The sequence below is a fragment of the Oreochromis aureus genome, linkage group 4, assembly GCF_013358895.1.
Source record: "Oreochromis aureus strain Israel breed Guangdong linkage group 4, ZZ_aureus, whole genome shotgun sequence".
Classification (NCBI taxonomy): domain Eukaryota; kingdom Metazoa; phylum Chordata; class Actinopteri; order Cichliformes; family Cichlidae; genus Oreochromis; species Oreochromis aureus.
Genome location: NC_052945.1, coordinates 2,713,340 through 2,736,099, shown reverse-complemented (window position 1 = coordinate 2,736,099; position 22,760 = coordinate 2,713,340). Strand labels below are relative to the sequence as shown.

The 22,760-nt window shown below is 43.7% G+C and overlaps 1 protein-coding gene across 2 annotated transcripts; it reads left to right on the top strand.

Annotated features, from left to right (window-relative positions):
- Positions 1 to 3,534: 3,534 nt before the first annotated feature.
- LOC120439925 (cell wall protein DAN4-like) lies at positions 3,535 to 22,218 on the top strand. Of its 2 annotated transcripts, none has more exons than XM_039611278.1 (10): positions 3,535 to 3,620; positions 5,206 to 5,226; positions 5,890 to 6,049; positions 6,237 to 6,505; positions 7,102 to 7,241; positions 7,328 to 8,171; positions 9,269 to 9,440; positions 13,165 to 13,418; positions 13,549 to 13,646; positions 20,124 to 22,218. In XM_039611278.1, the coding sequence occupies exons 1-10, from the start codon at positions 3,566 to 3,568 to the stop codon at positions 20,472 to 20,474; spliced, it is 2,364 nt and encodes a 787-aa protein (XP_039467212.1). In that variant the 5' UTR covers positions 3,535 to 3,565; the 3' UTR covers positions 20,475 to 22,218. The 2 variants fall into 2 exon arrangements, with proteins under 2 accessions (XP_039467212.1, XP_039467213.1); XM_039611279.1 differs by having other exon boundaries at positions 3,578 to 3,620; positions 5,890 to 5,963.
- Positions 22,219 to 22,760: the final 542 nt, after the last annotated feature.

Below are 22,760 nucleotides of genomic sequence, written 5' to 3'. Positions count from 1 at the left end.
AAAGCCCCTGCACCCCACTTCCACCGGCGCACTTTCATCTTCCAGCCTCTTTCCTCTGCCGCAGCTTCTCATGCTCAGATGTTTTCTTAATTACTTCCTCCCATGGTACCGTCAGCTCAATGACGTACACAAGTTTTCGGGAGTTAGACCAAAGGACGAGGTCTGGTCACAGAGTAGTTGTTACGATCTCTGTGGGAAAAATTAGCCTCTGGTCCAAGTCCACTTAGATCTGCCAATCCCTGGTGACCTTCAGCGGGCCCACGTCCGGGGTTAGGGGCTCGTCCTCAGCTTGTCTCCCTCCCAGATAAATGTTGATGAAAACCGATGCTCCTCTTGGTTCGTGAAAAGTTGATAGATTTCATTTTGCACTCAACTTTCTTGGCTCGACATCTCTGGGTGCGTGCTCGTGTCTACAGTTCTCCGTTTCCGGAAATGTACAATAAAGATTATTTTTTGAGCTTGACCACTCTGAGTCTGAAGTCTTTCTCGGTCGGTAAAAGACTTCAAAAGAACGAATTTAATAGAACCTGGTTGTGTCTCCATGTGTATCTGCCCTGAGTAAGGCTAGTCCTACAACCAACCAAGATGTGCTTGAGTGTTGCTGGGACTGAACACAGGGGGCAGGATGTGAAGTACTCTCGTGTGATGCGACGAGCCGATGGTCACTCTGGATGTTAGTCCGCTGTAACACTTTAATGCGTACTCCAGCACACGACAAAACATAATGGCAGTACCGGAAGAACAAAACTCTCCCCACCGTACTGTTCTGGTTGGACAGCCCCCACAGTTACAGCAGGTATGCATAAACAAATATTACTTGGTGATCATTTAACCAATGATCTACAGGATGGGTCCTTTCCAAACCACAGCTGCAGATTTATGAGGGAAGGCAGCACATCATATGTGGCTCTGATGATGAAACGTAGCCTATTAGCCTCCATTCCCCAGATTTCCATGTGAGTTTCCTCTTTTCAACACTCTCCCAATTCACCCAGCGACGCTGCCAGCGCTACGGTTCTGGCATGTCTGGCTGTTTCCTGCTGTCCACGCACCTCCACCCCTACCATTTTTCGACCGTTGGTTACAGACCCTTGTTGCCAGAGAGGTGTTACTGTTCCAAGACCAAATCCTCCTCTGCCCTGTTACCCACCACGTCATGATGGCGAAGAGCAGATTTGGCCTGTAGCACAGATGTGGTTGGGGTCCATTTCCTCCCCGTTGCTAAGGTGGGAGCAGCACCTCTCACTATAGGGTCCCGGAGTCCATGAGTAATATCTCAAGCCTCACTTTTGCACACTATGCCTTCCTGGAAAGCATCATGACCTTCTCCATCAGCTGCTGGTTCCACTCCCTCAGCCTTCAGAACAGGAACAGACTGCAGCACACGGCATCAGTGTGCTCTAAAATCATTGGCCTGTCAGAACTCTGGCACAGGTTTTCAGCCAACAGGCCCTTAGACAGGCAGCCAAAATCATCAATGACCCCTCTCACATTCTTCACCCCGCATTTCAATGGCTCCCCTCTGGGCGACGCCTCCGCTGCTTTTCCTGCAGGACTGAGAGGAGGAGCGCCACCTTTGTCCCCAAAGCCACTCTGCTTTTTAACTCCAGCAGATGAGAACGTTTCCCCCACCAGAAACATAAACTACACTCTTTTTATACTGCCGACACTTTATTCACTTTTACTTACAGTTATTTATTCACCTTTCAGTCACTTTAATTTTAAAACTGTATATTCTGTATATTCTGTTCTTATTGTTGTTATTATTGTTATCTTCAACATCATGCTGCTCTGTTGTATGTTAATTGCCCCTTGGAGATAGACAAAGTCTTTCTGATTCTGATTGAACTCCTCTGCCAGGCTAGGGATAGGCAACAACAGCATCCTGTTGCTGTAGAGTCCAACGCTGCTGAGACATTTGGGAAGTCAAAGCCACTTCTTCCCGTATATATAGTATATAGTACAGTATTTATAGTCGCTGCCTCCTCTTGTCCTTTGTCAGTGGACAAGAGGAGGCAGTCGTCAGTACAACATCACGAGGGACACTTGATGACTTTCCCTCTTTGTTCAGTCCAGTTGGTGCAGTGAGTTCACATTTTACCCACTTATGAAGTGCTCAAGTCAAGTCAAGTCAAGTTGGCTTTATTGTCACTTCAACCATATACAGTTTGTACACAGTGAAGTGAAACAACGTTCCTCCAGAGCCAAGGTGCTACATGCAACGTAAATTTAAAGTAGTAACAGTTACCCTCTCGTGCTACCTGCAGTGTCAAAGACACTAAGAAAAACTAAAAGCAGGGAAGTCTCAGTGAGGACAGTGAGAGGGCGATGGTCTGCTGGTCCACTGCCTCTGTGGGGTTGACTTGTTATTGCCTCTTTTTGTAACTCTCGTTTACACCAGAAGGGAAAGAAATACTTCTGACATGACAGATGTTTGTGATGTGCTCAGTGGAAACTTCAGTGTTTTGTGGTTCCACTCGTTCTGAAACACTTCCCGTTCACTTGTTCATTCAGCGAAACCTGATGTAGTTTGACCAGTTTTTTCCTGAGTGGACAGCCCCCACTGTGCCAGTCCCACTGTCATTGCAGATTAATGAAGGATAGAGATGTATTGTGAGATGTACTGTTTTCGTTCACAGAGCAGATGTGTGGTGTATCTCTCCTTCATGATCTCTCGGTGAAGCTGCTTCTTTAAATAAAACTTCCTGTTTCACAGATTTACAGGAATGTAGTTCTGTTACAGTTCTGTGCTCGATGTTCCTGCTGATCTAACGTCTGAGTGAACAAACGCTCATCAGACTGAAGAACTGACTCGTTTTCATCTAGTTGAGGAAATAGTAAAACAGAAACATCATCATGTAATTACACCACATTAAAGAGAAGCAGTTTTTATTTTCCGGAAAGTCATCATGAAAATTCTATAATGACGTTAATGTTTAAAAACTAAGCAGTAATCAATAGTTTGTACGACCTTTATTCTCAGCACAGTCTGAGCTTTCTCTACTTTCTTCTTCTTCTTGAAGGACATTCAGGTCTCTTCTTTGGATGTTTCTTCTTTTCGTTCTGGTCTCTGTCAGGATGATCCCACACTGCTTCAGTGATGTTGAGGTTCTGGCTCTGGGGAGGCCCATCCATGCCTGATAGTGCAAACAAAACAAACAAAACCAATTTTTAAATATCTCAATGATCGTCAGCATCAGGATTTATTTATGTAGTTTTTGGTCAAGTTAATGCATTTCACTTCAATACAAACGCTGCTGCTCAGCTCACCCATTCTTACACCTGTACACATCAGTCAGTACTGTGAAACCTTTAAATAACTTTTATTTGACACAGCACAGCAGACTTTTGTTTCCTGTTAAATTAATGATTAATCCTAGAAAAATTATTAAAAACTTCGTGTTTAATCTGATGATTGTGATGTGAAGCAGGTCAGGTAACCTGCAGTGAGGTGTTGGGTGTGTCGTCAGACAGGTGTTTGAGAAAGGTGTGTTTTACTGCAAACCGAAAGGGAGAGAGAGGAAGGTTATTTAAGCCTCAGCAGGTCTGGAGGTATTTTACAGCGATGGCTTTCTACAAAGTGATGTGTTTGGCTGCTGGGCTGATGCTCCTGACCCAAGGTAAGAGCTGTCTTCACACACCTGCATCAGGTACGACTCAGAGGGTGAAAACACTCAGGAGCACATCGCTTCACTTTAAAGTGACACTGCAGGAAAATAACCTTTAAATTAAAGAAATCGTTTCTTTAATACAAATTTGGTGTGTTCAGATAAAATCCACAATGTTCAGTAAACATAACTTTAATATATATTTTGAAGAAGAAGTTTTGATGACAGACGAGGAGAAACAAAGGTTCTCTTGGCCGATTATTATTAGTTATTCATTCATGAGATGTTATGAAAAGATGTTGGAACTAAGTATTTAGTATAATTTGATGTCTCTCCGGTAATAAACTGATGGTTGAAGGTGTGATGACGGTTTTCCTTCATCACGGCTCAGAGCAGGAAGTGGGTCGGAGACTGAACCCAGAACTTTAGTGTTTTTTTCTTCTTGTGCTGAGCTGAATGTTTGAGCACAAATGCACTGAATGCACGTCTGATAGTGAGCTCTCACACTTACTGCATACTTATAACATCCTGTCAGGTACTGCAGTAATACAGGCGTAGTATTAGTAGTACGACATGCAGTGTGTGTACTGTATTTCTCTGTGCGGTTTCTGTTTGTGAGATAAACGTGTACACACACACACACACACACACATACACACACACACACACACACACACACACAAACTCTTACAGAAACTTGGTATGTAAATGATCTTCTGGAAAGGTGGTAAAACCAGTCTGATGTCAGAGGTAAAACAACAGATGAACGACCACATAAACAACCAGAGTGGAAAAACTGAACAAAGGCAACAATCTGGAGTTCCTCTAGCGCCCCCTGGAGGCTTACTAAAACCATAGGCTGTATATAAAAGATGGCCACACAGACTGCACGGTTACTCATAGATTACTGGACTTCAGATTTTAAAGTCTTGGCGTTAGCATTTTGCTTGCTTCCATGTTTTGTTCTGTTTCTGTTTTGTTAGCTGAGTACACCACGATGTGCTAAATTTTCAGCTAATGCTAGCTAGCAAGCTTAAAGTCCAACTAGCTGAGGTGAAGCCTAGCAGACGGTTAGGAGCTACGGCTGCTTTTGTCATGGAACTTGAAGAGGGTGATGCTAGTTTATGTTAGCTAACTAGTGACAGAACTTAGTGAATCAGTGCATCAGGTGGTTCAGTGGCGTGATGAGCTGCAGTCAGAGACTGTTCCCTCTGTGCTTGATGTTTTCCTCAAAGGGTCGGATCTACAGATCAGCTGACAGAGCAGATGTCTACAGGATGAAATCAGCACTTTTTATTGCATGAAATCATCTGTTTTCCCAAACACATACAAACAATAACATAACAGGTTACACGCATCACACTGTTTCTCATTGAAGCATGCTCACCTGCATGTCTGCTGGTGTGTGACGGACCAACAACACAGGAGCCTCTGATGAGGAGACGTAGTGTTTGGAACCTCTGAATTTCTTATCTCACATTTTCTCAAATAGGTTAAATTAACTGTAACTTCACACAGTAATTAAGGACAGTGAACTAATCACAGACAGATGAATGAAGATTATTCATTTTAAAATTGTTTGTTTTCTGTGTTTCAGAGTCTGAGTCACAGCTGGATGGTAAGATAAAGTTTCTTTGTGTAATGATTTAGTTTTATGGTAAATGGCCTGTATTTATATAGCGCTTTACTAGTCCCTAAGGACCCCCAAAGCGCTTTACATATCCAGTCATATCAGTCACCCATTCACACACAGGTGATGGCAGCTACATTGTAGCCACAGCCACCCTGGGGCGCACTGACAGAGGCGAGGCTGCCGGACACTGGCGCCACCGGGCCCTCTGACCACCACCAGTAGGCAATGGGTGAAGTGTCTTGCCCAAGGACACAACGACCGAGACTGTCCAAGCCAGGGCTCGTTCCGATTACAAGGCGAACTCCCAACTCTTGAGCCACGATCGCCCATTTCTAACTTTCTACTCTTTCTTAAAGTGAAAAATGGAAAAAAGAAATGCTAAGGGAACATGATGTGTTAATTTTCTTTGGGCTTTTTTGGCTTTTCCTCAGTAGAAACAGCTCCTGTTTTAAATGGATCTCACTTAGACATGATTTGTCATAAATATTTGATTCTTTTATTTTTATGTGTAATAATCTATAGTTTCATATGTTTGTGAGTGAACTGTAGACTCCCAGGATCACTGTGTCCTCACTCAGCAGTTTGTAATGCTGAGAGTTTACAGCTCATACAGTAATGCTCACTCTGTGTTTTAATGTCTGTCTTCAGTTTGTGGTCAGCCAAAGCTCAACACCAGGATTGTAGGAGGACAGGTGGCCCCCGATGGCAGCTGGCCCTGGCAGGTCAGTCTGCAAATATCTGGGTTCTTCTGTGGAGGATCCCTCATTAACAGTCAGTGGGTGCTGACTGCTGCTCACTGCTTTCAAACGTGAGTAATGAGGCTGAAGCTGCACACTAAACAAGATGTATTACCATAAAGAGATTATGAAAGGTCTTAATCAGGGGGCTGAGGGTGTAACAGGATAAATATCTAACAGGGCAGGAAGTCAATAATATCATTTCTTTTTAGCCATTGTAATAACTGCATGCTGTTTTGTGTTCCTTGATGATCTCAGCAATGACACGAGCGGGGTGACTGTGACTCTGGGCCGTCAGACTCTACATGGATCTAATCCCAATGCAGTGGCTCGGACAGTAACAAAGATCATTCCACATCCAAACTACAACTCTAAAACCAACAACAACGACATCTGCCTCCTGCAGCTCTCCTCATCTGTGAATTTCACCAGCTACATTTCTCCCGTCTGCCTGGCAGCTTCAAACAGCACTTTCTACAGCGGTGTTAACAGCTGGGTCACTGGCTGGGGCAGTACTAAAGAAAATGGTGGGTCATGAAGACACCTGATTGTTTTTAGAGAAATCATGACAATAATGCAGGAAACAAGTTTGCTGTCTCAGAAATATTTAGAGCAACAAAATGTTTCCATGAGGTTAAATCTGTGCAGAGTTCAAAACAAGAAAGAATGATTATGTGAATTAAACAGTCTGGAAGTGCAGCAAGCATGCTGAGTCTGCACGATGATGTCAGCTCAAAAAGATCCCTGGTTAAAAGAAAGTATACTTTCTGTGTATCTGACACTGCCCCCTGGTGGTATTAGACAGTTACTACATATTGACGACCATCTACTGTCTGTGTGTCAAGTTTATTTCTGTATCACGTTTAAAAACAGCAGCTGTTATGCTTCATCTAAAATACTCAAATAACATAAAACAGGACAAGATGACAGAGTGACATCTAAGTCATGTGACTGTGTTCTGCAGAGAGCTTTAACCTCAGCGGACAAACATGTTTCCCATCTTTGTTTGCACACATGACTGCACTTTGTTTTTAAGTTTGGTGGAGCCGCCCTTTTGTTTGAAGGTTAATCAGTCACATGTCATTTATTGCAAACTGATATATTTATTTTACCCCTTCAACAGGCACTGTTTCAGAAAACCTGATGGAGGTGGAGGTTCCTGTTGTGGGAAACAGGCAGTGTAACTGTAACTATGGAGTGGGAAGAATCACTGACAACATGATCTGTGCCGGGTTAAGTGCAGGAGGAAAGGACTCCTGTCAGGTGATTGTTGTTACCTGTGTTTGGCACATTTTCACCTTCTACAGTTTCTTCTCCTCAGCTAATAGTAAATGTTTCTGCTCTCAAAGGGGGATTCAGGAGGTCCAATGGTGAGCAAGGAGAACGGTCGCTGGATTCAGGCAGGAATCGTCAGTTTTGGGACCGGTTGTGCCAGGCCAAATCTTCCAGGAGTCTACGCCAGAGTATCCCAGTACCAGACCTGGATCAACAGCCAGATCTCCTCCAACCAGCCGGGCTTCATGACGTTCACGTCCACTGGGACTGACAGTGACCTCAGTGTTACCTGCACAGGACTGCCACCAGTGCCAACCACCACCGCTACCACCACCGCCACCACCACTACAACCACCACCCCTACAACCACCTCCACTACAACCACCACCACCACCACTACAACCACCACCCCTACAACCACCACCACTACTCCTACAACCACTACAACTTCCACCACCACAACCACCTCCTCTGCAAAAGCCACCACCCCTACTACCACCACCACCACCCCTACAACCACCACCACCACGCCTACAACCACCACCACTACGCCTACAACCACTACAACTTCTACCACCACAACCACCTCCTCTGCAAAAGCCACCACCCCTACTACCACCACCACTACAACCACCTCCCCTACTACCACCACCACCACCACCACCACCCCCACACCTACAACCACCACCACCACCCCTACAACCACCACCACTACTCCTACAACCACTACAACTTCTACCACCACAACCACCTCCTCTGCAAAAGCCACCACCCCTACTACCACCACCACCACTACAACCCCCACCCCTACTACCACCACCACCACCCCCACACCTACAACCACCACCCCTACTACCACCACCACCACCACCACTCCTACAACCACCACCACCATCCCTACAACCACCACCAGCAAACGTATGTCAAACCCCCACTAAAACCACCTAAAAAGTTAAAAATGGACTGTTACTTAGTTTTGCTCATTTCTATTTTCAGGTTCAATTTCTTTGTAATTACAGCTGTAGTGAAAAATAAGGTGTGAAGTGAGGCTTGTCAAGCTTGTCAGGATGCTCTGAATAGTGCTTCAGTAAAAGGTGGTGAGAATGAGGAAGAGTTCCACACTCACTTCAACCTCCTAAGGTTGAAAGCTTTATGTTTTGCCTTCTCTGCCAGGTGTGTGAGGTTCCAGGAGTCCAGGAGAGCTCCTCAGTGATGTAGAGTTTTGTGGGAATCTTGTGCTGCTGACCGTCTCTACTGATGTTTGGTTTCAGCCTTTTTCAAATCCACAGCCAACTCTTTCCTCCTGTTGATGTTAAGGGACAGGCTGTTGTCTCTACACCAGCTCACTAAAAGTTGCACTTCTGCTCTGCAAGATGTCTCAGCTCTGTTGTTAATGAACCCGAACAATGTTGTATCATCATAAACCTGATGAGCTGCTTTAAGCTGACATTTGCAGTTTAGTCATGTCTCAGAGTAAAGAGCAGTTTGAATGCAGTTTGATAGTGCAGAATACTGCTAACATGTACCATCTGTCGCCGTCCTTAGAAGAAGTCCAAAATTCAGTTACAGAGTGAAGTGTTGAGCCCGAGCAGAGAGCTTCACCATCAGCTACAGTGAGATGACTGTGTTAAAGGCTGAAGTATAAGAGCAGAGTGTTTTTTCTACACATGCTGTGTCCCTGGAATCACAGAATTTGCTTTCACTTTGTCCCGTGTATGCCATCTTAGGTTTCTTCATAGCTCAGGACAGGCCAACCTGAGGGCCACAAACAGAAGGCAGCTCCTCAGGTCTCTGTCGTCTCCGGACCTTGGAGATCATTCACAGCTTCTGTATTGGCCAAGTTGTAATGGTTTTGATGATTGTGACATCACCTGTGCGCTTCTCTTTTTTATTCCTTTCTGTTTAAACTTTTCTGATCTGTGATGTTATGATTCTTTAAGATGAACCACCTGAACAGAACTGATGGTTAAAGATTTTAACATTTCTTTGCGTCTGCCTCTGGTTTTTCTCCTCAGCGGTGCTCTGTGGACAAGCTCCGAAGAATTCTGGCATTTTGGGAGGAACCTCGATGGCGACAGCCGGCTCGTGGCCGTGGATGGCGAGTCTGCAGAAGAATGGAAGTCATGTGTGCGGTGGGACTCTGGTGGCCTTGGACTCAGTGCTGAGCAATGCTGACTGTTTCTCAAGGTGAGTTGGAGCAAGGTTGAAGTTTGGCCAGACAATAATACAGTTAATTGATTAGTGACGTCTGTTCAGATCCTGTTTTGAATCCAGAAGTGAAAAGAAAAGGGTGGATCTGACAGAAGCACCAACATACTCATTGGTTGTGGATTGACATTCACAATGTAGCCACAGTCTAAATTTCCGCTAGGGATCAGTAAAGTATTCTGATTCTGATTCTAAAGCAGACTAGGAAGGAAATTACAAGGTGACTGTGACGACCAGTGTTGGGCAAGTTACTTTGAAAAAGTAATTAATTATAATTACTAGTTACTTCTTCAAAAAAGTAACTGAGTTAGTAACTGAGTTACAATATTCTAAAAGTAATTAATTACTTGAAGAGTAACTATTGCGTTACTTTATAAAAAAGTTTAACCCTGTGGGGTCCAGGGTATAATTGGCCATTTTTAACTACTTTTCATTTTCCCTCCACATTTTACCTTTAAAAATTATTTACTTTGCCTTGTTTGGTATCATTCTTTATAGCACAACCTCACGTGTCTGAATTTACAGTCATGTTTTCATTTTGACATACTGTATTAACACAACTGATCTAAAATCACACAAAAAACATAAAATCAGAGTAGAAAAAGTTATATTTTTACTGTAACAATGGTAAATGGCCTGCATTTGTATAGCGCTTTACTCAGTCCCTAAGGACCCCAAAGCGCTTTACACTACATTCATTCTCTCGCCGTCACTCCTAAAACCTCCCCTGTTTTTTTTTTGCTCATAAGCAGAGAGTGCTTGCTAGCGCTGTCCTTATACAGTAAACGTGACGAAACTATTGAGGAAAAAACGCTGCGTATATATTGTTTATCATGACTCTGGTTTTACGTGGCCTATCAACACAATTTACAAACTGGTATATGTCACCTTGTTGCTTTGTCTTTAAGTGGTCATGTGATTGACTTACCACGACTACTTTATTCTTCCTCAGTCAAACAGCAGCACTGATGCGATTGTTTTGCCCCCTGAGCTCCAGGTGTTGTGCTAGACAGTGATCGTGATTACCGTCCGCGGGAGCGCGCAGCTGCTTAAAGCTGTAGCGTCCAGATTACTTACAGCTACTTCCTGCAGCTGATATAAGATGCGGTAAGCTGAACACAGATTCAACCGTCTGTTTGTTGAAAAATAGTAACGGACCGCGTTTTCTTGTTAGTAACGGTAACGGCGTTGTAACGATAAGAATAGTAATTAGTTAGATTACTCGTTACTGAAAATAGTAACGCCGTTAGTAACGCCATTACTTGTAACGCCGTTATTCCCATCACTGGTGACGACTATGAGCAGGACGGACCCAGGGAGCAGAACGCACGGAGGCAGAGTTGCGGTGAAGACAGTTTATTTACAGTGAGGGGGAGGTATTTACAAGGACAAAATATTCAATTCAATTTTATTTATATAGCGCCAAATCACAACAAAAGTCGCCTCAAGGCGCTTTATATTGTACAGTAGATCGCACAATAATAAATACAGAGAAAAACCCAACAATCATATGACCCCCTATGAGCAAGCACTTTGGCGACAGTGGGAAGGAAAAACTCCCTTTTAACAGGAAGAAACCTCCGGCAGAACCAGGCGGGGCCATCTGCTGCGACCGGTTGGGGTGAAAGAAGGAAAACAGGATAAAGACATGCTGTGGAAGAGAGACAGAGATTAATAACAGATATGATTCGATGCAGAGAGGTCTATTAACACATAGTGAGTGAGAAAGGTGACTGGAAAGGAAAAACTCAATCCATCATGGGAATCCCCGGCAGCCTACGTCTATTGCAGCATAACTAAGGGAGGATTCAGGGTCACCTGGTCCAGCCCTAACTATATGCTTTAGCAAAAAGGAAAGTTTGAAGCCTAATCTTAAAAGTAGAGATAGTGTCTGTCTCCCGAATCCAAACTGGAAGCTGGTTCCACAGAAGAGGGGCCTGAAAACTGAAGGCTCTCCCTCCCATTCTACTTTTAAATACTCTAGATATAAATATATACAACAGTGTATGAATGGGGACGCGGAGCCAGGACGTGCAGGTGACGAAAACACACACAGGTAGTGCACTCGATCTAAAAAAAGGAGAGGGACGAGAATTAGGAGGGTCTTGCCCGATAACCGAGAAAAGCTTAAAGTAAACTTTACAGAGAGTTGGAGAGCTTACTTGGTACTGTTTAATGCCCCAAACCTCCAGACGGAAAACAAACCAGTCGAGGCAAAATCCTAGGGAGGAAACAAAACTCCTTACAGTCACCAGAAATAATCCAAGGGCTCCAACAGGCAGGGGCAGAATTTCAGACTCTCCAAAAACGCCAGTACTCCGACACTAGTCTTCTGTCAGGTAGCTCCTAAAGAACACTTCTGAAGAAAGCATCTGATGAGTAACAGGTGTGCCAGGTTCAGTGACTCACTGCCCCGCCTACCTATACAAAAAGGGAGGCACCAAAAAACGCATACAGACAAAAACACCACATAACCAGAACCCAACTCCTAACAATAAGCAACATGAACATGAGCAGCACGGAGTCCTGAAACCTGAGGTAACATGAGAGGAGATACACAGACAACCCGACGCTGAACACGGGAAGACGGAGGACTTAAATACACACATGAGGTGATCAGGTGACGTGGAGACACATGAGGAAAACAGCTGAATAGAATGAAACATATCGACAACAAGGGGGGAGAGTAATACTAAACACAAGACCTTTCAAAATAAAACAGGAAACATGGGGACACAAACCAACAGGGAACACTTAACACAGGGGTGACTAATCTATGGGACTAAAGAAACCTAGAAGGTAATACAAAAAGAATGAAATAAAATGAATATCGAAATACAAGGAAAACACAGAATGCTCGGTCACACGACCCAGGACCGTGACACAGACAGCCTGAAAATCTAATCTAATCCAATTCTAATCTATCCTTCATCCTCCGTGAACTGCCTGCATGCTTTTACCAGACGAGGTAGGGTACTAGGGGTGGGTTTTGATTCGATTTTCTGATTAAAATCAATTCTAGCTTGAATAACGCAATATTGATTCATTATATTCCTGAATCGATTTTTAAATAAGAATCTCTGTTAAAACCTCACAAAATTTGACCCCCACCAAACAGCATCACTCTGAGACAGGATATTTCTAACTTTAGAGATGTTGCACAAATGGAAGAAAGCAGTCTTACATATTTGTTTAATATGTGCGTTGAAGGACATGTCCTGGTCAAAAATGACTCCAAGGTTCCTCACAGTGTTACTGGAGGCCAAGGTAATGCCATCCAGAGTAAGAGTCTGGTTAGATACCATATTCCTAAGATTTTCAGGGCCGAGTACAATAACCTCAGTTTGATCTGAATTAATAAGCAATTCTAAGGAGCTCAGAAAGAAAAGCGACTGGACTTCTTTAAGTTTCTTGAAGATGTTTCACCTCTCATCCGATAAGTTTCTCGACCAAATGATGGAGTCCCAAATTTTAAGCCCTAGTGGAAGTTATCCCTTAAAGTGGTCCAGCTGTTTTTTTTCTCCTTAGATGATCATGACCAAGAACCTATAGTGCACAGACATACTAAGCAGTGCATGTATTGGGATCATCCTTTCAGCCAGACTTTTACTATTCATTGTTTAATTACACTTTAGGGCGTAAAGGTGTAGATCTTGTTTGAAGCTGATGAAGTTTATGTTTGTGTGCTTCGTTCCTCCCACAGCTCCCCTGTAGCGTCCGAGTGGACTGTCGTGTTGGGTCGTCTGAAGCTAAATGGATCCAACCCCTTTGAGGTGACGCTGAACGTGACAAATATCACTCTGAGCAACACGACCGGGACCAACATAGCCATCCTCCGTCTATCTGCCCAGCCCACCCTGACCGACTACATCCAGCCCATCTGCTTGGACAACGGGAGAACCTTCGCCGAGGGCTTGGCGTGCTGGGCGGCCGGTTGGAGTCCTGGAAGAGGAGGAGGTGAGTTAGCAACATGAAGGCTGACAGAGTTCTGCCCAGACTCTGCACCAGTCCATCTCTCAGATTACACATGTGGACCACTGCACTTACAGTTTCTTTAGTCAAATTCTCTTATCTTTCATAATGTTAGCTGAGGAAGTTATGCAGCAGTTTAACACCTCGGTGGTAAACTGTGGGAGCTCATCATCGAGTGAGAGCATCTGTACAGACGTGTTTGCACTGCAGCAGGTAAATGACTGGATTCTTCTTCTTATAACACACTGTCTGCTGACATGTTTATTCTGGACCTTGGATTTAGTGTCACAATGGCCACAGGCCGATAGCTAAACTGGACTCAAACGCAGAGAACTGTAAAACTGTAAAAAGTGTTGCTAATGATGTGGCCTTGGATCAGTGGGGTGAACAGGGAATTGGTAGGTATTGACGGGGACGGAGCGGATTCGTCAGGGAAGAAAAGAGAACAGGGTTAAGAAGGCGGCAGGCACAGGCTATTTAGTGGAGGTGGTTATGACTGATAATGGTTACTGATAGTCAAGGTGAACTTGGCTTCGAGAGAGAGGTGGTGAGAATCCAGGTGAGTAGGGGCAAAGGTTGGCTGACCGGAGTTCCGCTGTGTCCGAGGTGGTGAGTGGTGGCTGGAGGGCAGGCAGGTGAGGTTCTTTGTATTGTTCCAGAACGCAAAGATCATCTGAGGAGAGCTGAGGTTGAAGGCAATGGCAAAGAAGGTCCAGGAAAACTGTAGCACCGGAAATCAAAGTGAGTGACAAAACAAGTAGCAAGAGCATGAAAAACCTCATAACTTGCCTTGGAACATTATTGTCATCTTGAAATATTAAAATAAAATTACATTTTATTATTTTTCGGTGCTCAAAACAAGTGTCACACTCACAGAAGCCGGTGTACCGGGCGAAACACCAGGCATTTATTGAGACTTTCAACCCCAAGTATGGAGAAATGTAAGAAAAGAAAATACAACATTTAATGATACCTGGGCAGATTCATTTGCATTCACTTTTGACCACCTACACAGCAAAATCTCCAGTGTTAAATTGACACTAGACAGTGTCTATATGTGGCCACTCCTCTGAGTGTTAAATATAACACTGTTGAGTGTTAAATGAACACTTTTGACAGTGTTATATTTTTAAAAGTAACCTAGTCAGTTCTGAAGATTTACAGCATTTGTGAGGCTGTGCTTGATTGTTTAAGAGCCAAAGAAATAAAAAGAACCCACCTAGAGTCAGTGGCTACTGATGGGGCACCAAGTATGACTGGAGCGCACAGGGGCTTTGTGACCTTGCTGCAGACGTCACTGGCTAGAAAGCTGCTGACGTTTCACTGCAACCTGCAGCAAGAGGCATTGTGCACGCAAACTTTCCCTTCAGAACGCACAGAGGTTATGAATGTTGTCATTCAGATGATCAATAAAATAATGGCAAAAGCTTTACATCATACAGGTTCTTACTGTCACAGTCTGTGGGAGCAGACTGTAGGAATTTGAGGTGGAGGACCCAAAATGCAGACACAAAGAACGTGGAAGAAAACTTGAATATCAACAAAAAGCGAGCAGTTTAATAAGGCTGGTAAAAAAGGTACAAAGAAAGGGCAAGGCAAACTGAAGTAAACTAACATCTGATAGGTTTGTAGCTTGAACCTATTCGCTGGAACGTTGAAGACAATGTAATTACACAGCAAGCGAGACACGAGTAGGCAACGTTCTTTATGTTTCACGTGCACGGGAGAGAACTGGACAAACGCCGTTCCTTCGCTTGACCCCAGTTGCTCTCGTCCGCTCTCCTGTAACACTGCTCTTTTATTGTGGTTACATGAATATGCATAGGTTCATTAACATATGACATATACATACACACAAAGAGTACCTTAAATCTGGGACTCTCGGCCATTTGACCTTAGAACTGAAGAAGCTTCTCGGATGAGAGGTGAAACGTCTTCAAGCAACTTAAAGAAGTCCAGACGCTTTTCTTCACAAACTCCTTTGACTACCTTGCCTGTGGTTTTGCAAGTAAGTGTGTGTGTGTGTGTGTGTGTGTGTGTGTGTGTGTGTGTGTGTGTGTGTGTGTGTGTGTCAGAATGTGAACCTGTGAAGACTCCCCAGAGCTGGTGCCAGGAGTCTAGCGGTCCATCTAAACAAAAGGCACTTAGACTAGAACAGATGTAGACACGTTTATCCTACCATAAAACAATAAGACAAGGCACGGCCTCTCCCATGCTCCCAGAATGTGGGTGTGAATGCCAGAGTGCTCTGGAATGCACACAAAGCCTTTTACAGCCTACTGAAGATCACACATCCTATCACTACACAATCGATTATACACGTCTAAGCATATGGCATAAATATTTCTAAGCATAAATGACAATCAACATTACAAAACCTAACAACATCAACCTCAACTAGGAGAACTAAATAAACAACAAGAAAAACCTTGGCATGAAATTTAGAAACATGGCATGGAAACCGTGGTGTGAACAACAGACGACCTGACAAGGAATGAACAGAAACACACAGACTAAATACACACAAGGGTGATTAGGGGAAGTGGAAACACATGGGGAAACAGCTGACACTAATCTGACATAACGAGACAAAGGAAGCAAAGCTGACTACACTGAACTAGGACACAGACTTTCACAATAAAACAGGAAACATGAGATGCAGACATAAACTTGATAATATAAACTTGACAACATAAGACATGCAGCTTGAACACATAAAGGGCAAGTGAGACTAAAACACCGGGGTAGAAGACGCAAGGGGAATCGAAATAGACAAATGAGCTTAGATAATCTAATGAACTTAAAAATAAACCATAAACATCAAACATAAACTAAAACTTAAAACGCTGGGTCAAAAGACCCAGGATCGTGACACTTACAGGTTCCGGTTGCGCCGTGAGATGGCTGCACCGATAAGGGCTCCGAGTCATCTAGGCAAATATTTTATTATTTATTTTGTCTTATTTGCTGTTTCTGTGCGCACAACACAATCATACACTCGGTATGACAGACAAACACTTTTGGAGTTATGTTCGTCAGCCAGTTCGGACTATACAGCAGGTTTCAAAACCATGGATGCACTGTTGCCTGGGATCTTTTGTGTACTCGCGCAACGCCAAGGGAAAACAAGGGCGAGGGCAAAACAAGCTGGAGTTTTGAGCTGAACCCGACAGAGAATCAACAAACCACCTCTGCCCAGCATCCTCCTCAGGAAAGTTCAGTCTCTAGAGAACAAACTAGATGAGCTGCGTGCATGGATTAAACATCAAAAAGACATCAGGAATTGCTGTATTTTGGCATTGACAGAGACATGGCTGGAGCCCAGCGTCCCCAACTGTGCCGTCATGCCGGACGGGTTCACTGTTTACCGGGGAGGCAGAATGAAGGACTCAGGCAAGAAAAGGGGAGGAGGTGTGTGCTTTATGGTTAACTCTTTGTGGGCTAGGGATGTGTGTATATTAAAAATGTACTGCTCTCAGATCCTCAAGCTGCTGACCATCAAAGTTGGACTGTTTTACCTCCCAAGGGAGTTCAGTTCAGTTCTCCTTTCAGCTGTTTACATCCCCCCACATGCTGATAAATCTACGGCTTTGAACGAACTGTATGACGTCATAACTGAACTTGAGAACAAAAATCCCGATCTGCCTTTATTGTGCTGGGAGACGTCAACATAGCCAACATGAAGAAACTTCTTCCCAGATACTACCAACACATCTCCTTCCCTACAAGATGTGATCAAACACTGGATTATTGCTTCATTCAAGGACTGCTACAAACCCCTCCCGTGTGCAGCCGTTTGTAAGGCAGACCATTGTTCCATTCTGCTGCTGCCTGCATACAGACAAAGGCTTAAACTGGAAAAAACAAACAAACAAACAAACAAACAAACAAAAAACGTTTCCAGGGACATGTACAAATGGGACAGTGAGGCTGAGGGGGTCTTACAGGACTGCTTTAAAACAACTGACTGGCATATATGTGAGGATGCAGCTGATGGCAACATCAATGAACTCACAGACTGTCATTGGATATTTGGAAAATGCATAGACAATATCATCACCAAAACCACTGATTTGCAAGATTCAGAAATCCCCACCAGGATTTCTGATTTGGAAGGCCTCTGCCTTTAACTCAGGGGACGCTGGTCTGTATTTGTATAGCGCTTTACTAGTCCCTAAGGACCGCAAAGCGCTTTACACAACCAGTCATCCACACATTCACACACTGGTGATGGCAGCTACATTGTAGCCACAGCCACCCTGGGGCGCACTGACAGAGGTGAGGCTGCCGGACACTGGCGCCACCGGGCCCTCTGACCACCACCAGTAGGCAACGGGTGAAGTGTCTTGCCCAAGGACACAACGACCGAGACTGTCCAAGCCGGGGCTCGAACCGGCAACCTTCCGATTAAAAGCCGAACTTACGATCGCCCTTATAAAGCAGCCAGGTACGACCTCTGAAAGTCCATAAAAAGGCCAAAAAGAACTACAGGGACAAAGTGGAGTCCAATTACCACAGCTTTGATGCTATGGAATGGACTGCGCTGCATCATTGACTACAGGAGGGAAAACACAGGCAGTGTTTTGGCATTCAGTGGTCCCCACATCCCTCAAAAAATCCATCATCATTCCTGTCCCAGAGAAATCTGTGGTCTGAATGACTATCGTCCAGTTGCACTGTCATCCGCCATAATGAAGAGCCTCGAGTGGCTGGTCAAAGATCACATCTGCTCCTCCCTCCCTGACACGCTGGACCCTCTTCAGTTCGCCTATCAAACAAACAGAGCCACAGAGGATGTCATTGCCCTGACAATGCACACTGCCCTCACTCACCTGGAAAAAGGGAATACATATGCAAGAATGCTCTTCATCGACTACAGCTCGGCATTTAACACCATCATCATCGCCTCATAACTTGCCTCGAAGCTCATCAACCTTGGGCTGGGAACACCCATCTGCAGATGGATTCTGAACTTCCTCACAAACAGGCCCCAGGTGGTGAGAATTGGTGAGCACATCTCCTCATCACTCATCTTAAAAACAGGAACACCACAGGGATGTGTCCTTAGCCCCCTACTATATTCCCTGTTCACACACGACTGTACCACTAAGCATAGGTCCAACACCATTATTAAGTTTGCGGATGACACAATCATCATTGGCCTCATCACAGAAAACAATGAGACGGCCTATAGAGAGGAGGTTATGGCGCTGTACAAGTGGTGTCTGGAAAATGACCTCTCAACGTCAGCAAAACAAGAGAAATGATAGTGGATTACCAGAAACGACCAGTTGGGGAAGACCAGCTCATCCACATCAACAGTGTCAAGGTCGAAAGGGTCAGCAGCTTCAAATTCCTTGGAGCCAACATCACAGAGGATCTCTCCTGGACCCTTCACACAGACACTGCAATCAGGAAAGCTCGCCAGCTTGCTTTCTGAGGAGGCTGAGAAGGTTTGGCATGAACGCCAACATCACCTCAAATTTCTACAAGTGCGTGATCGAGAGCTTGCTGACAAGCTGCATTACAGTTTGGTACGGAAGCTGCTCTGGAAGCAGCTGGAAATCACTACAGAGGGTGGTGAAGGCAGCAGAGCACATCGCTGGCATGAGGCTTCCATATAAGACATCTATCTTCAACGGTACCTCCGTAAAGCACACAGCATCATCAAGGACCACAGCCACCCAGCATGTCAGCTGTTCTCCTTGTTACCATCTGGTAGACGATACAGGAGTCTGTCTGCTCGGACTACAAGACTCAAAAGCAGTTTTTTATCATCAAGCCATTCGACACCTCAACTACAACACTTGAACACACACAACACACCTTCACAAGATGCACATAGAAGCTGTCCTACAGTTTCGCAAGTACATACTAAACTCTGCACTGATCACTTCATTTTTATTAGTATTTAAATAAAAATAGAAACCCTTATTCCGTGCAATACTGTACCAACTGCCACCTTAAAAATCTTGTGCTGCTGCTCACTTCTGCCACATGCTCTGAAAGCCCAAAGGCAATATAAGGATGACAGCTCACAACATTTCTTGTTTGCTACATGGATAATATGTGTGCAGAGTTTTAATTCATTTGAAAGAGACCATCAACTCGGCTGTTTCTTTTTGTTATTATTATTTTAAGAGTTCAAAATGTTCAAAATGTGTTCATTACATAAATAAAATGTAATTTTCTCTGTCACACTTAATGGATTTCATAAGCAACACACTATAGATGTTTATACAAAGCGTAAAGGTAAAAAACCCAATATATACAATTTTATCTTCATTTCAGATGTCAAAAAGTATTTGCAGCTCCCAGTGTTTTCTTTTCCGTGGAAACCGGGTCCAAATGGCTCTTTGGGTGTTAAAGGTTGCAGACACCTGAGCTAAAGTTTAGTGTGAGATAAATTAAGTGCCCATTTCAACATGGATGCTGAGTGGTCTGATTTGAAGAACTGAAGAGCACCTTCAAAACAAAATGAATCCTGAAACACTCCGACTCAAACTGTTTTTGTCTTTTATTACAGCCCTCTAAAATGTGGTCTAAACTTTGGTCGTTTAATTTTAGAAAAATATAATAATCATAGTCCAAATTTTCTCTTAACAAAGGTGCATCAAACTCTTCCTTTGAGTCACAGAAAAATATAAGATATAAGATTAAAATAATAACTGACCCTTTCCGTCTGTTCAGGGTGATTCTGGCGGCCCTCTGATGTGTAAGCAGAGCGGCTCTTGGTTCCAGGCGGTCGTGTTAACAGCTCCAAGCTCCTCTGCCAGGAGAAGACGAGAGACTCCAGTTATGAACTTCACCAGAGTGAGCTCCTTTGGTACCTTCCTGACGAAGACGCTGGGGACACTCTTGTCTCCTCCCTCCACGACCACCACCACCAACCCCACCAGCACCTCTAACACCACCACCAACACCACCACAACTACCTCAAACCCCGTATCACAAAGCAGCGGGGGTCGTCCTGCTCACTCCTTCATCTTTGTCCTCTTCCATCTCCTCAGCCTCACCTTCTGTCTCCAACTCTTCCTGTAGAGAGTTTGACTTGATCGACATGATGTGATGGACACAAATGAATGTGAACAAGCTTCGACTCTAAGAATTTACAGGCTTAAAGCTGTGTATGCTAATCTTTGACTTGATTCTTAACTGGTTATCTGCAGAGAGCTCAGTGGTGACGTTTGGGCGAGTTTACTGTCGGCTAACGGCGACTTAGGTGCACCACTTCCAAGAAAAGGAAGCTGGTCATGCAATGTGTGGCTTGAGCTCTGACTCACAGGGGCTTTGAGCTGGACTCTGGTTTAACCTCCTAGGACCTGGCGTCCACATATTGTGGACATCACATTTTGGGTTATTTAGGCCAAAATACTAAATCTTGCTCTACAAGGGCCTGATATCCACTTACAAGGACACTATACTGCTACTCTTCTATCGACTTTTTAAATGATTATCCTCATATGTGGCTCTGATTTTTCTTAGAAACAAAAATTAGGTTAAAAAAAATCTGGTAATTCTTTGTTTTTGCATTCATCAGGTCCCAATCAGACCAAATATCAAAGAGAAATTAATAATGCATGCCATGGAAGAGTTCGGGTCTTAGGAGGTTAAGGGTGTAAAAATGAAGAAACTTGCACTGAACATTAAACTGTAGCTCAAATGTTTAGAAGTTCATGTTTTCTTAAGCTAAACAGATCATTGGTGTGTCTGCATCATTGTTACTGTTTCATATATATCTATATATTTTAATCAATGCAACAATGAAAGATGTGAAATCTGCATGTTTTTAAATTTTTACAGTTTTTGTGCGTTTTCAGGACAGAGTAGATTAATTGTAACCTTACAGTCACAAACATATTGCTGATTAAAGACAGGACCAAAGTTATTCTTGCAGTCTTTATCAGATTTAAAGAAGCATAATTTAGAGATCCTGGAAACAAGGGGACATCGATCAGACTGTCCCTCTCCTACCTCACATCTGGGCCACAAACACTTAAGCACTTAAACAATATTTGCTTTGAACACTGTTAAATTGCACTGAAAAAGAAAGTTATTGTCACGATCCTGGGTCTTATGACCCAGTGTTTTGAGTTTTAGTTTATTTTGATGTTTATAGTATATGGTTAAGCTCATTAAGTTTTCTTATTCATTTGTTATTAGATTCCCCTTGTGTCTTCCAACCCCTGTTAAGTCTCCCTTGCCCTTCATGTGTTTCATGTCTGTGTCTTATGTTGTCAAGTTCAGGTTGTCATGTCTGCGTCTCATATTTCCTGTTTTATCTTGAAGGGGTCCTGTGTTCCTATGTTCAATGTTTTTAGTTTTACTCTCCTCTTGTAACGTCGTTATGTTCATGTGTGTCAGCTGTTCCCCCATGTGTTTCCGTTTTCCTTCATTATCCTCCTGTGTGTATTTAGTCCGTGTCTTCAGTCATTCCTTGTCAGGTCGTCTGCTCATCCACGTCACAACTTCAGGTATCCATGTCAGTTCACCGTGTTTAAGGTTTTTTCATGTTTAGTTTTAGTTCACCCAGTTTTGGTTATTGTTTAGTTTCACCTATGCCCTTTGTTTGTACCTTGTTTCCTAGCCTCAATAAACGGCTTGTTTTTTTGTTAAATCCACGTCACGTTCAGTTTTTGGTCTGCGTTTGAGTCCTCTTTTGTAAACACATACAGTCTGCCTCAGCCAGACTGTGACAGTTATTTAAATTGAATAGTAAATGAATAAAAAAACTTCTTGTAAATGTAAAAGTATAAAAACAACAATAAAAAGCGCTTTTTAATTCTCTGCACACACTTCTTCCTCCTACCCTTATTCCTGCTCTGCAGGGTCTGCTGCATCATTGCTGATCATCAGTACGAGGTACTTGAAGTGAGATACCTTTGCCAGGTCTTCTCCATCGACGCTGATGGTGCCATCGGTTTGGGGGCTGGCTTCTGAGTACTCAGTCTTCGTTGTGTTCAACCTCAGTCCGTACTCACTCAGGTGTTTCTTCTGATAGGTTTGTAGCATAAACCTATTAGAATGTGACCCCATAAACGACTTCCCTAAACCTGCTAGTCTGGAAGTCCAGCAGTTCATCTAAACAAAAGGCACTTAGACTAAAACAGATATAGATATGTTTATCTTACCACAGAACAATAAGAGAAGGTACGACCTCTCCTATGCTCCCAGGATGTGGGTGTGAATGCCAGAACACTCTGGAATGCACACAAAAGTCTTTGGAGACCCCTAAGGATCAAACCTCTACCAACATGATATTGATTATAAAACTCTAAGCATATATGAGTAGATATTTCTAAGCATAAATGACAATCCAACAATATA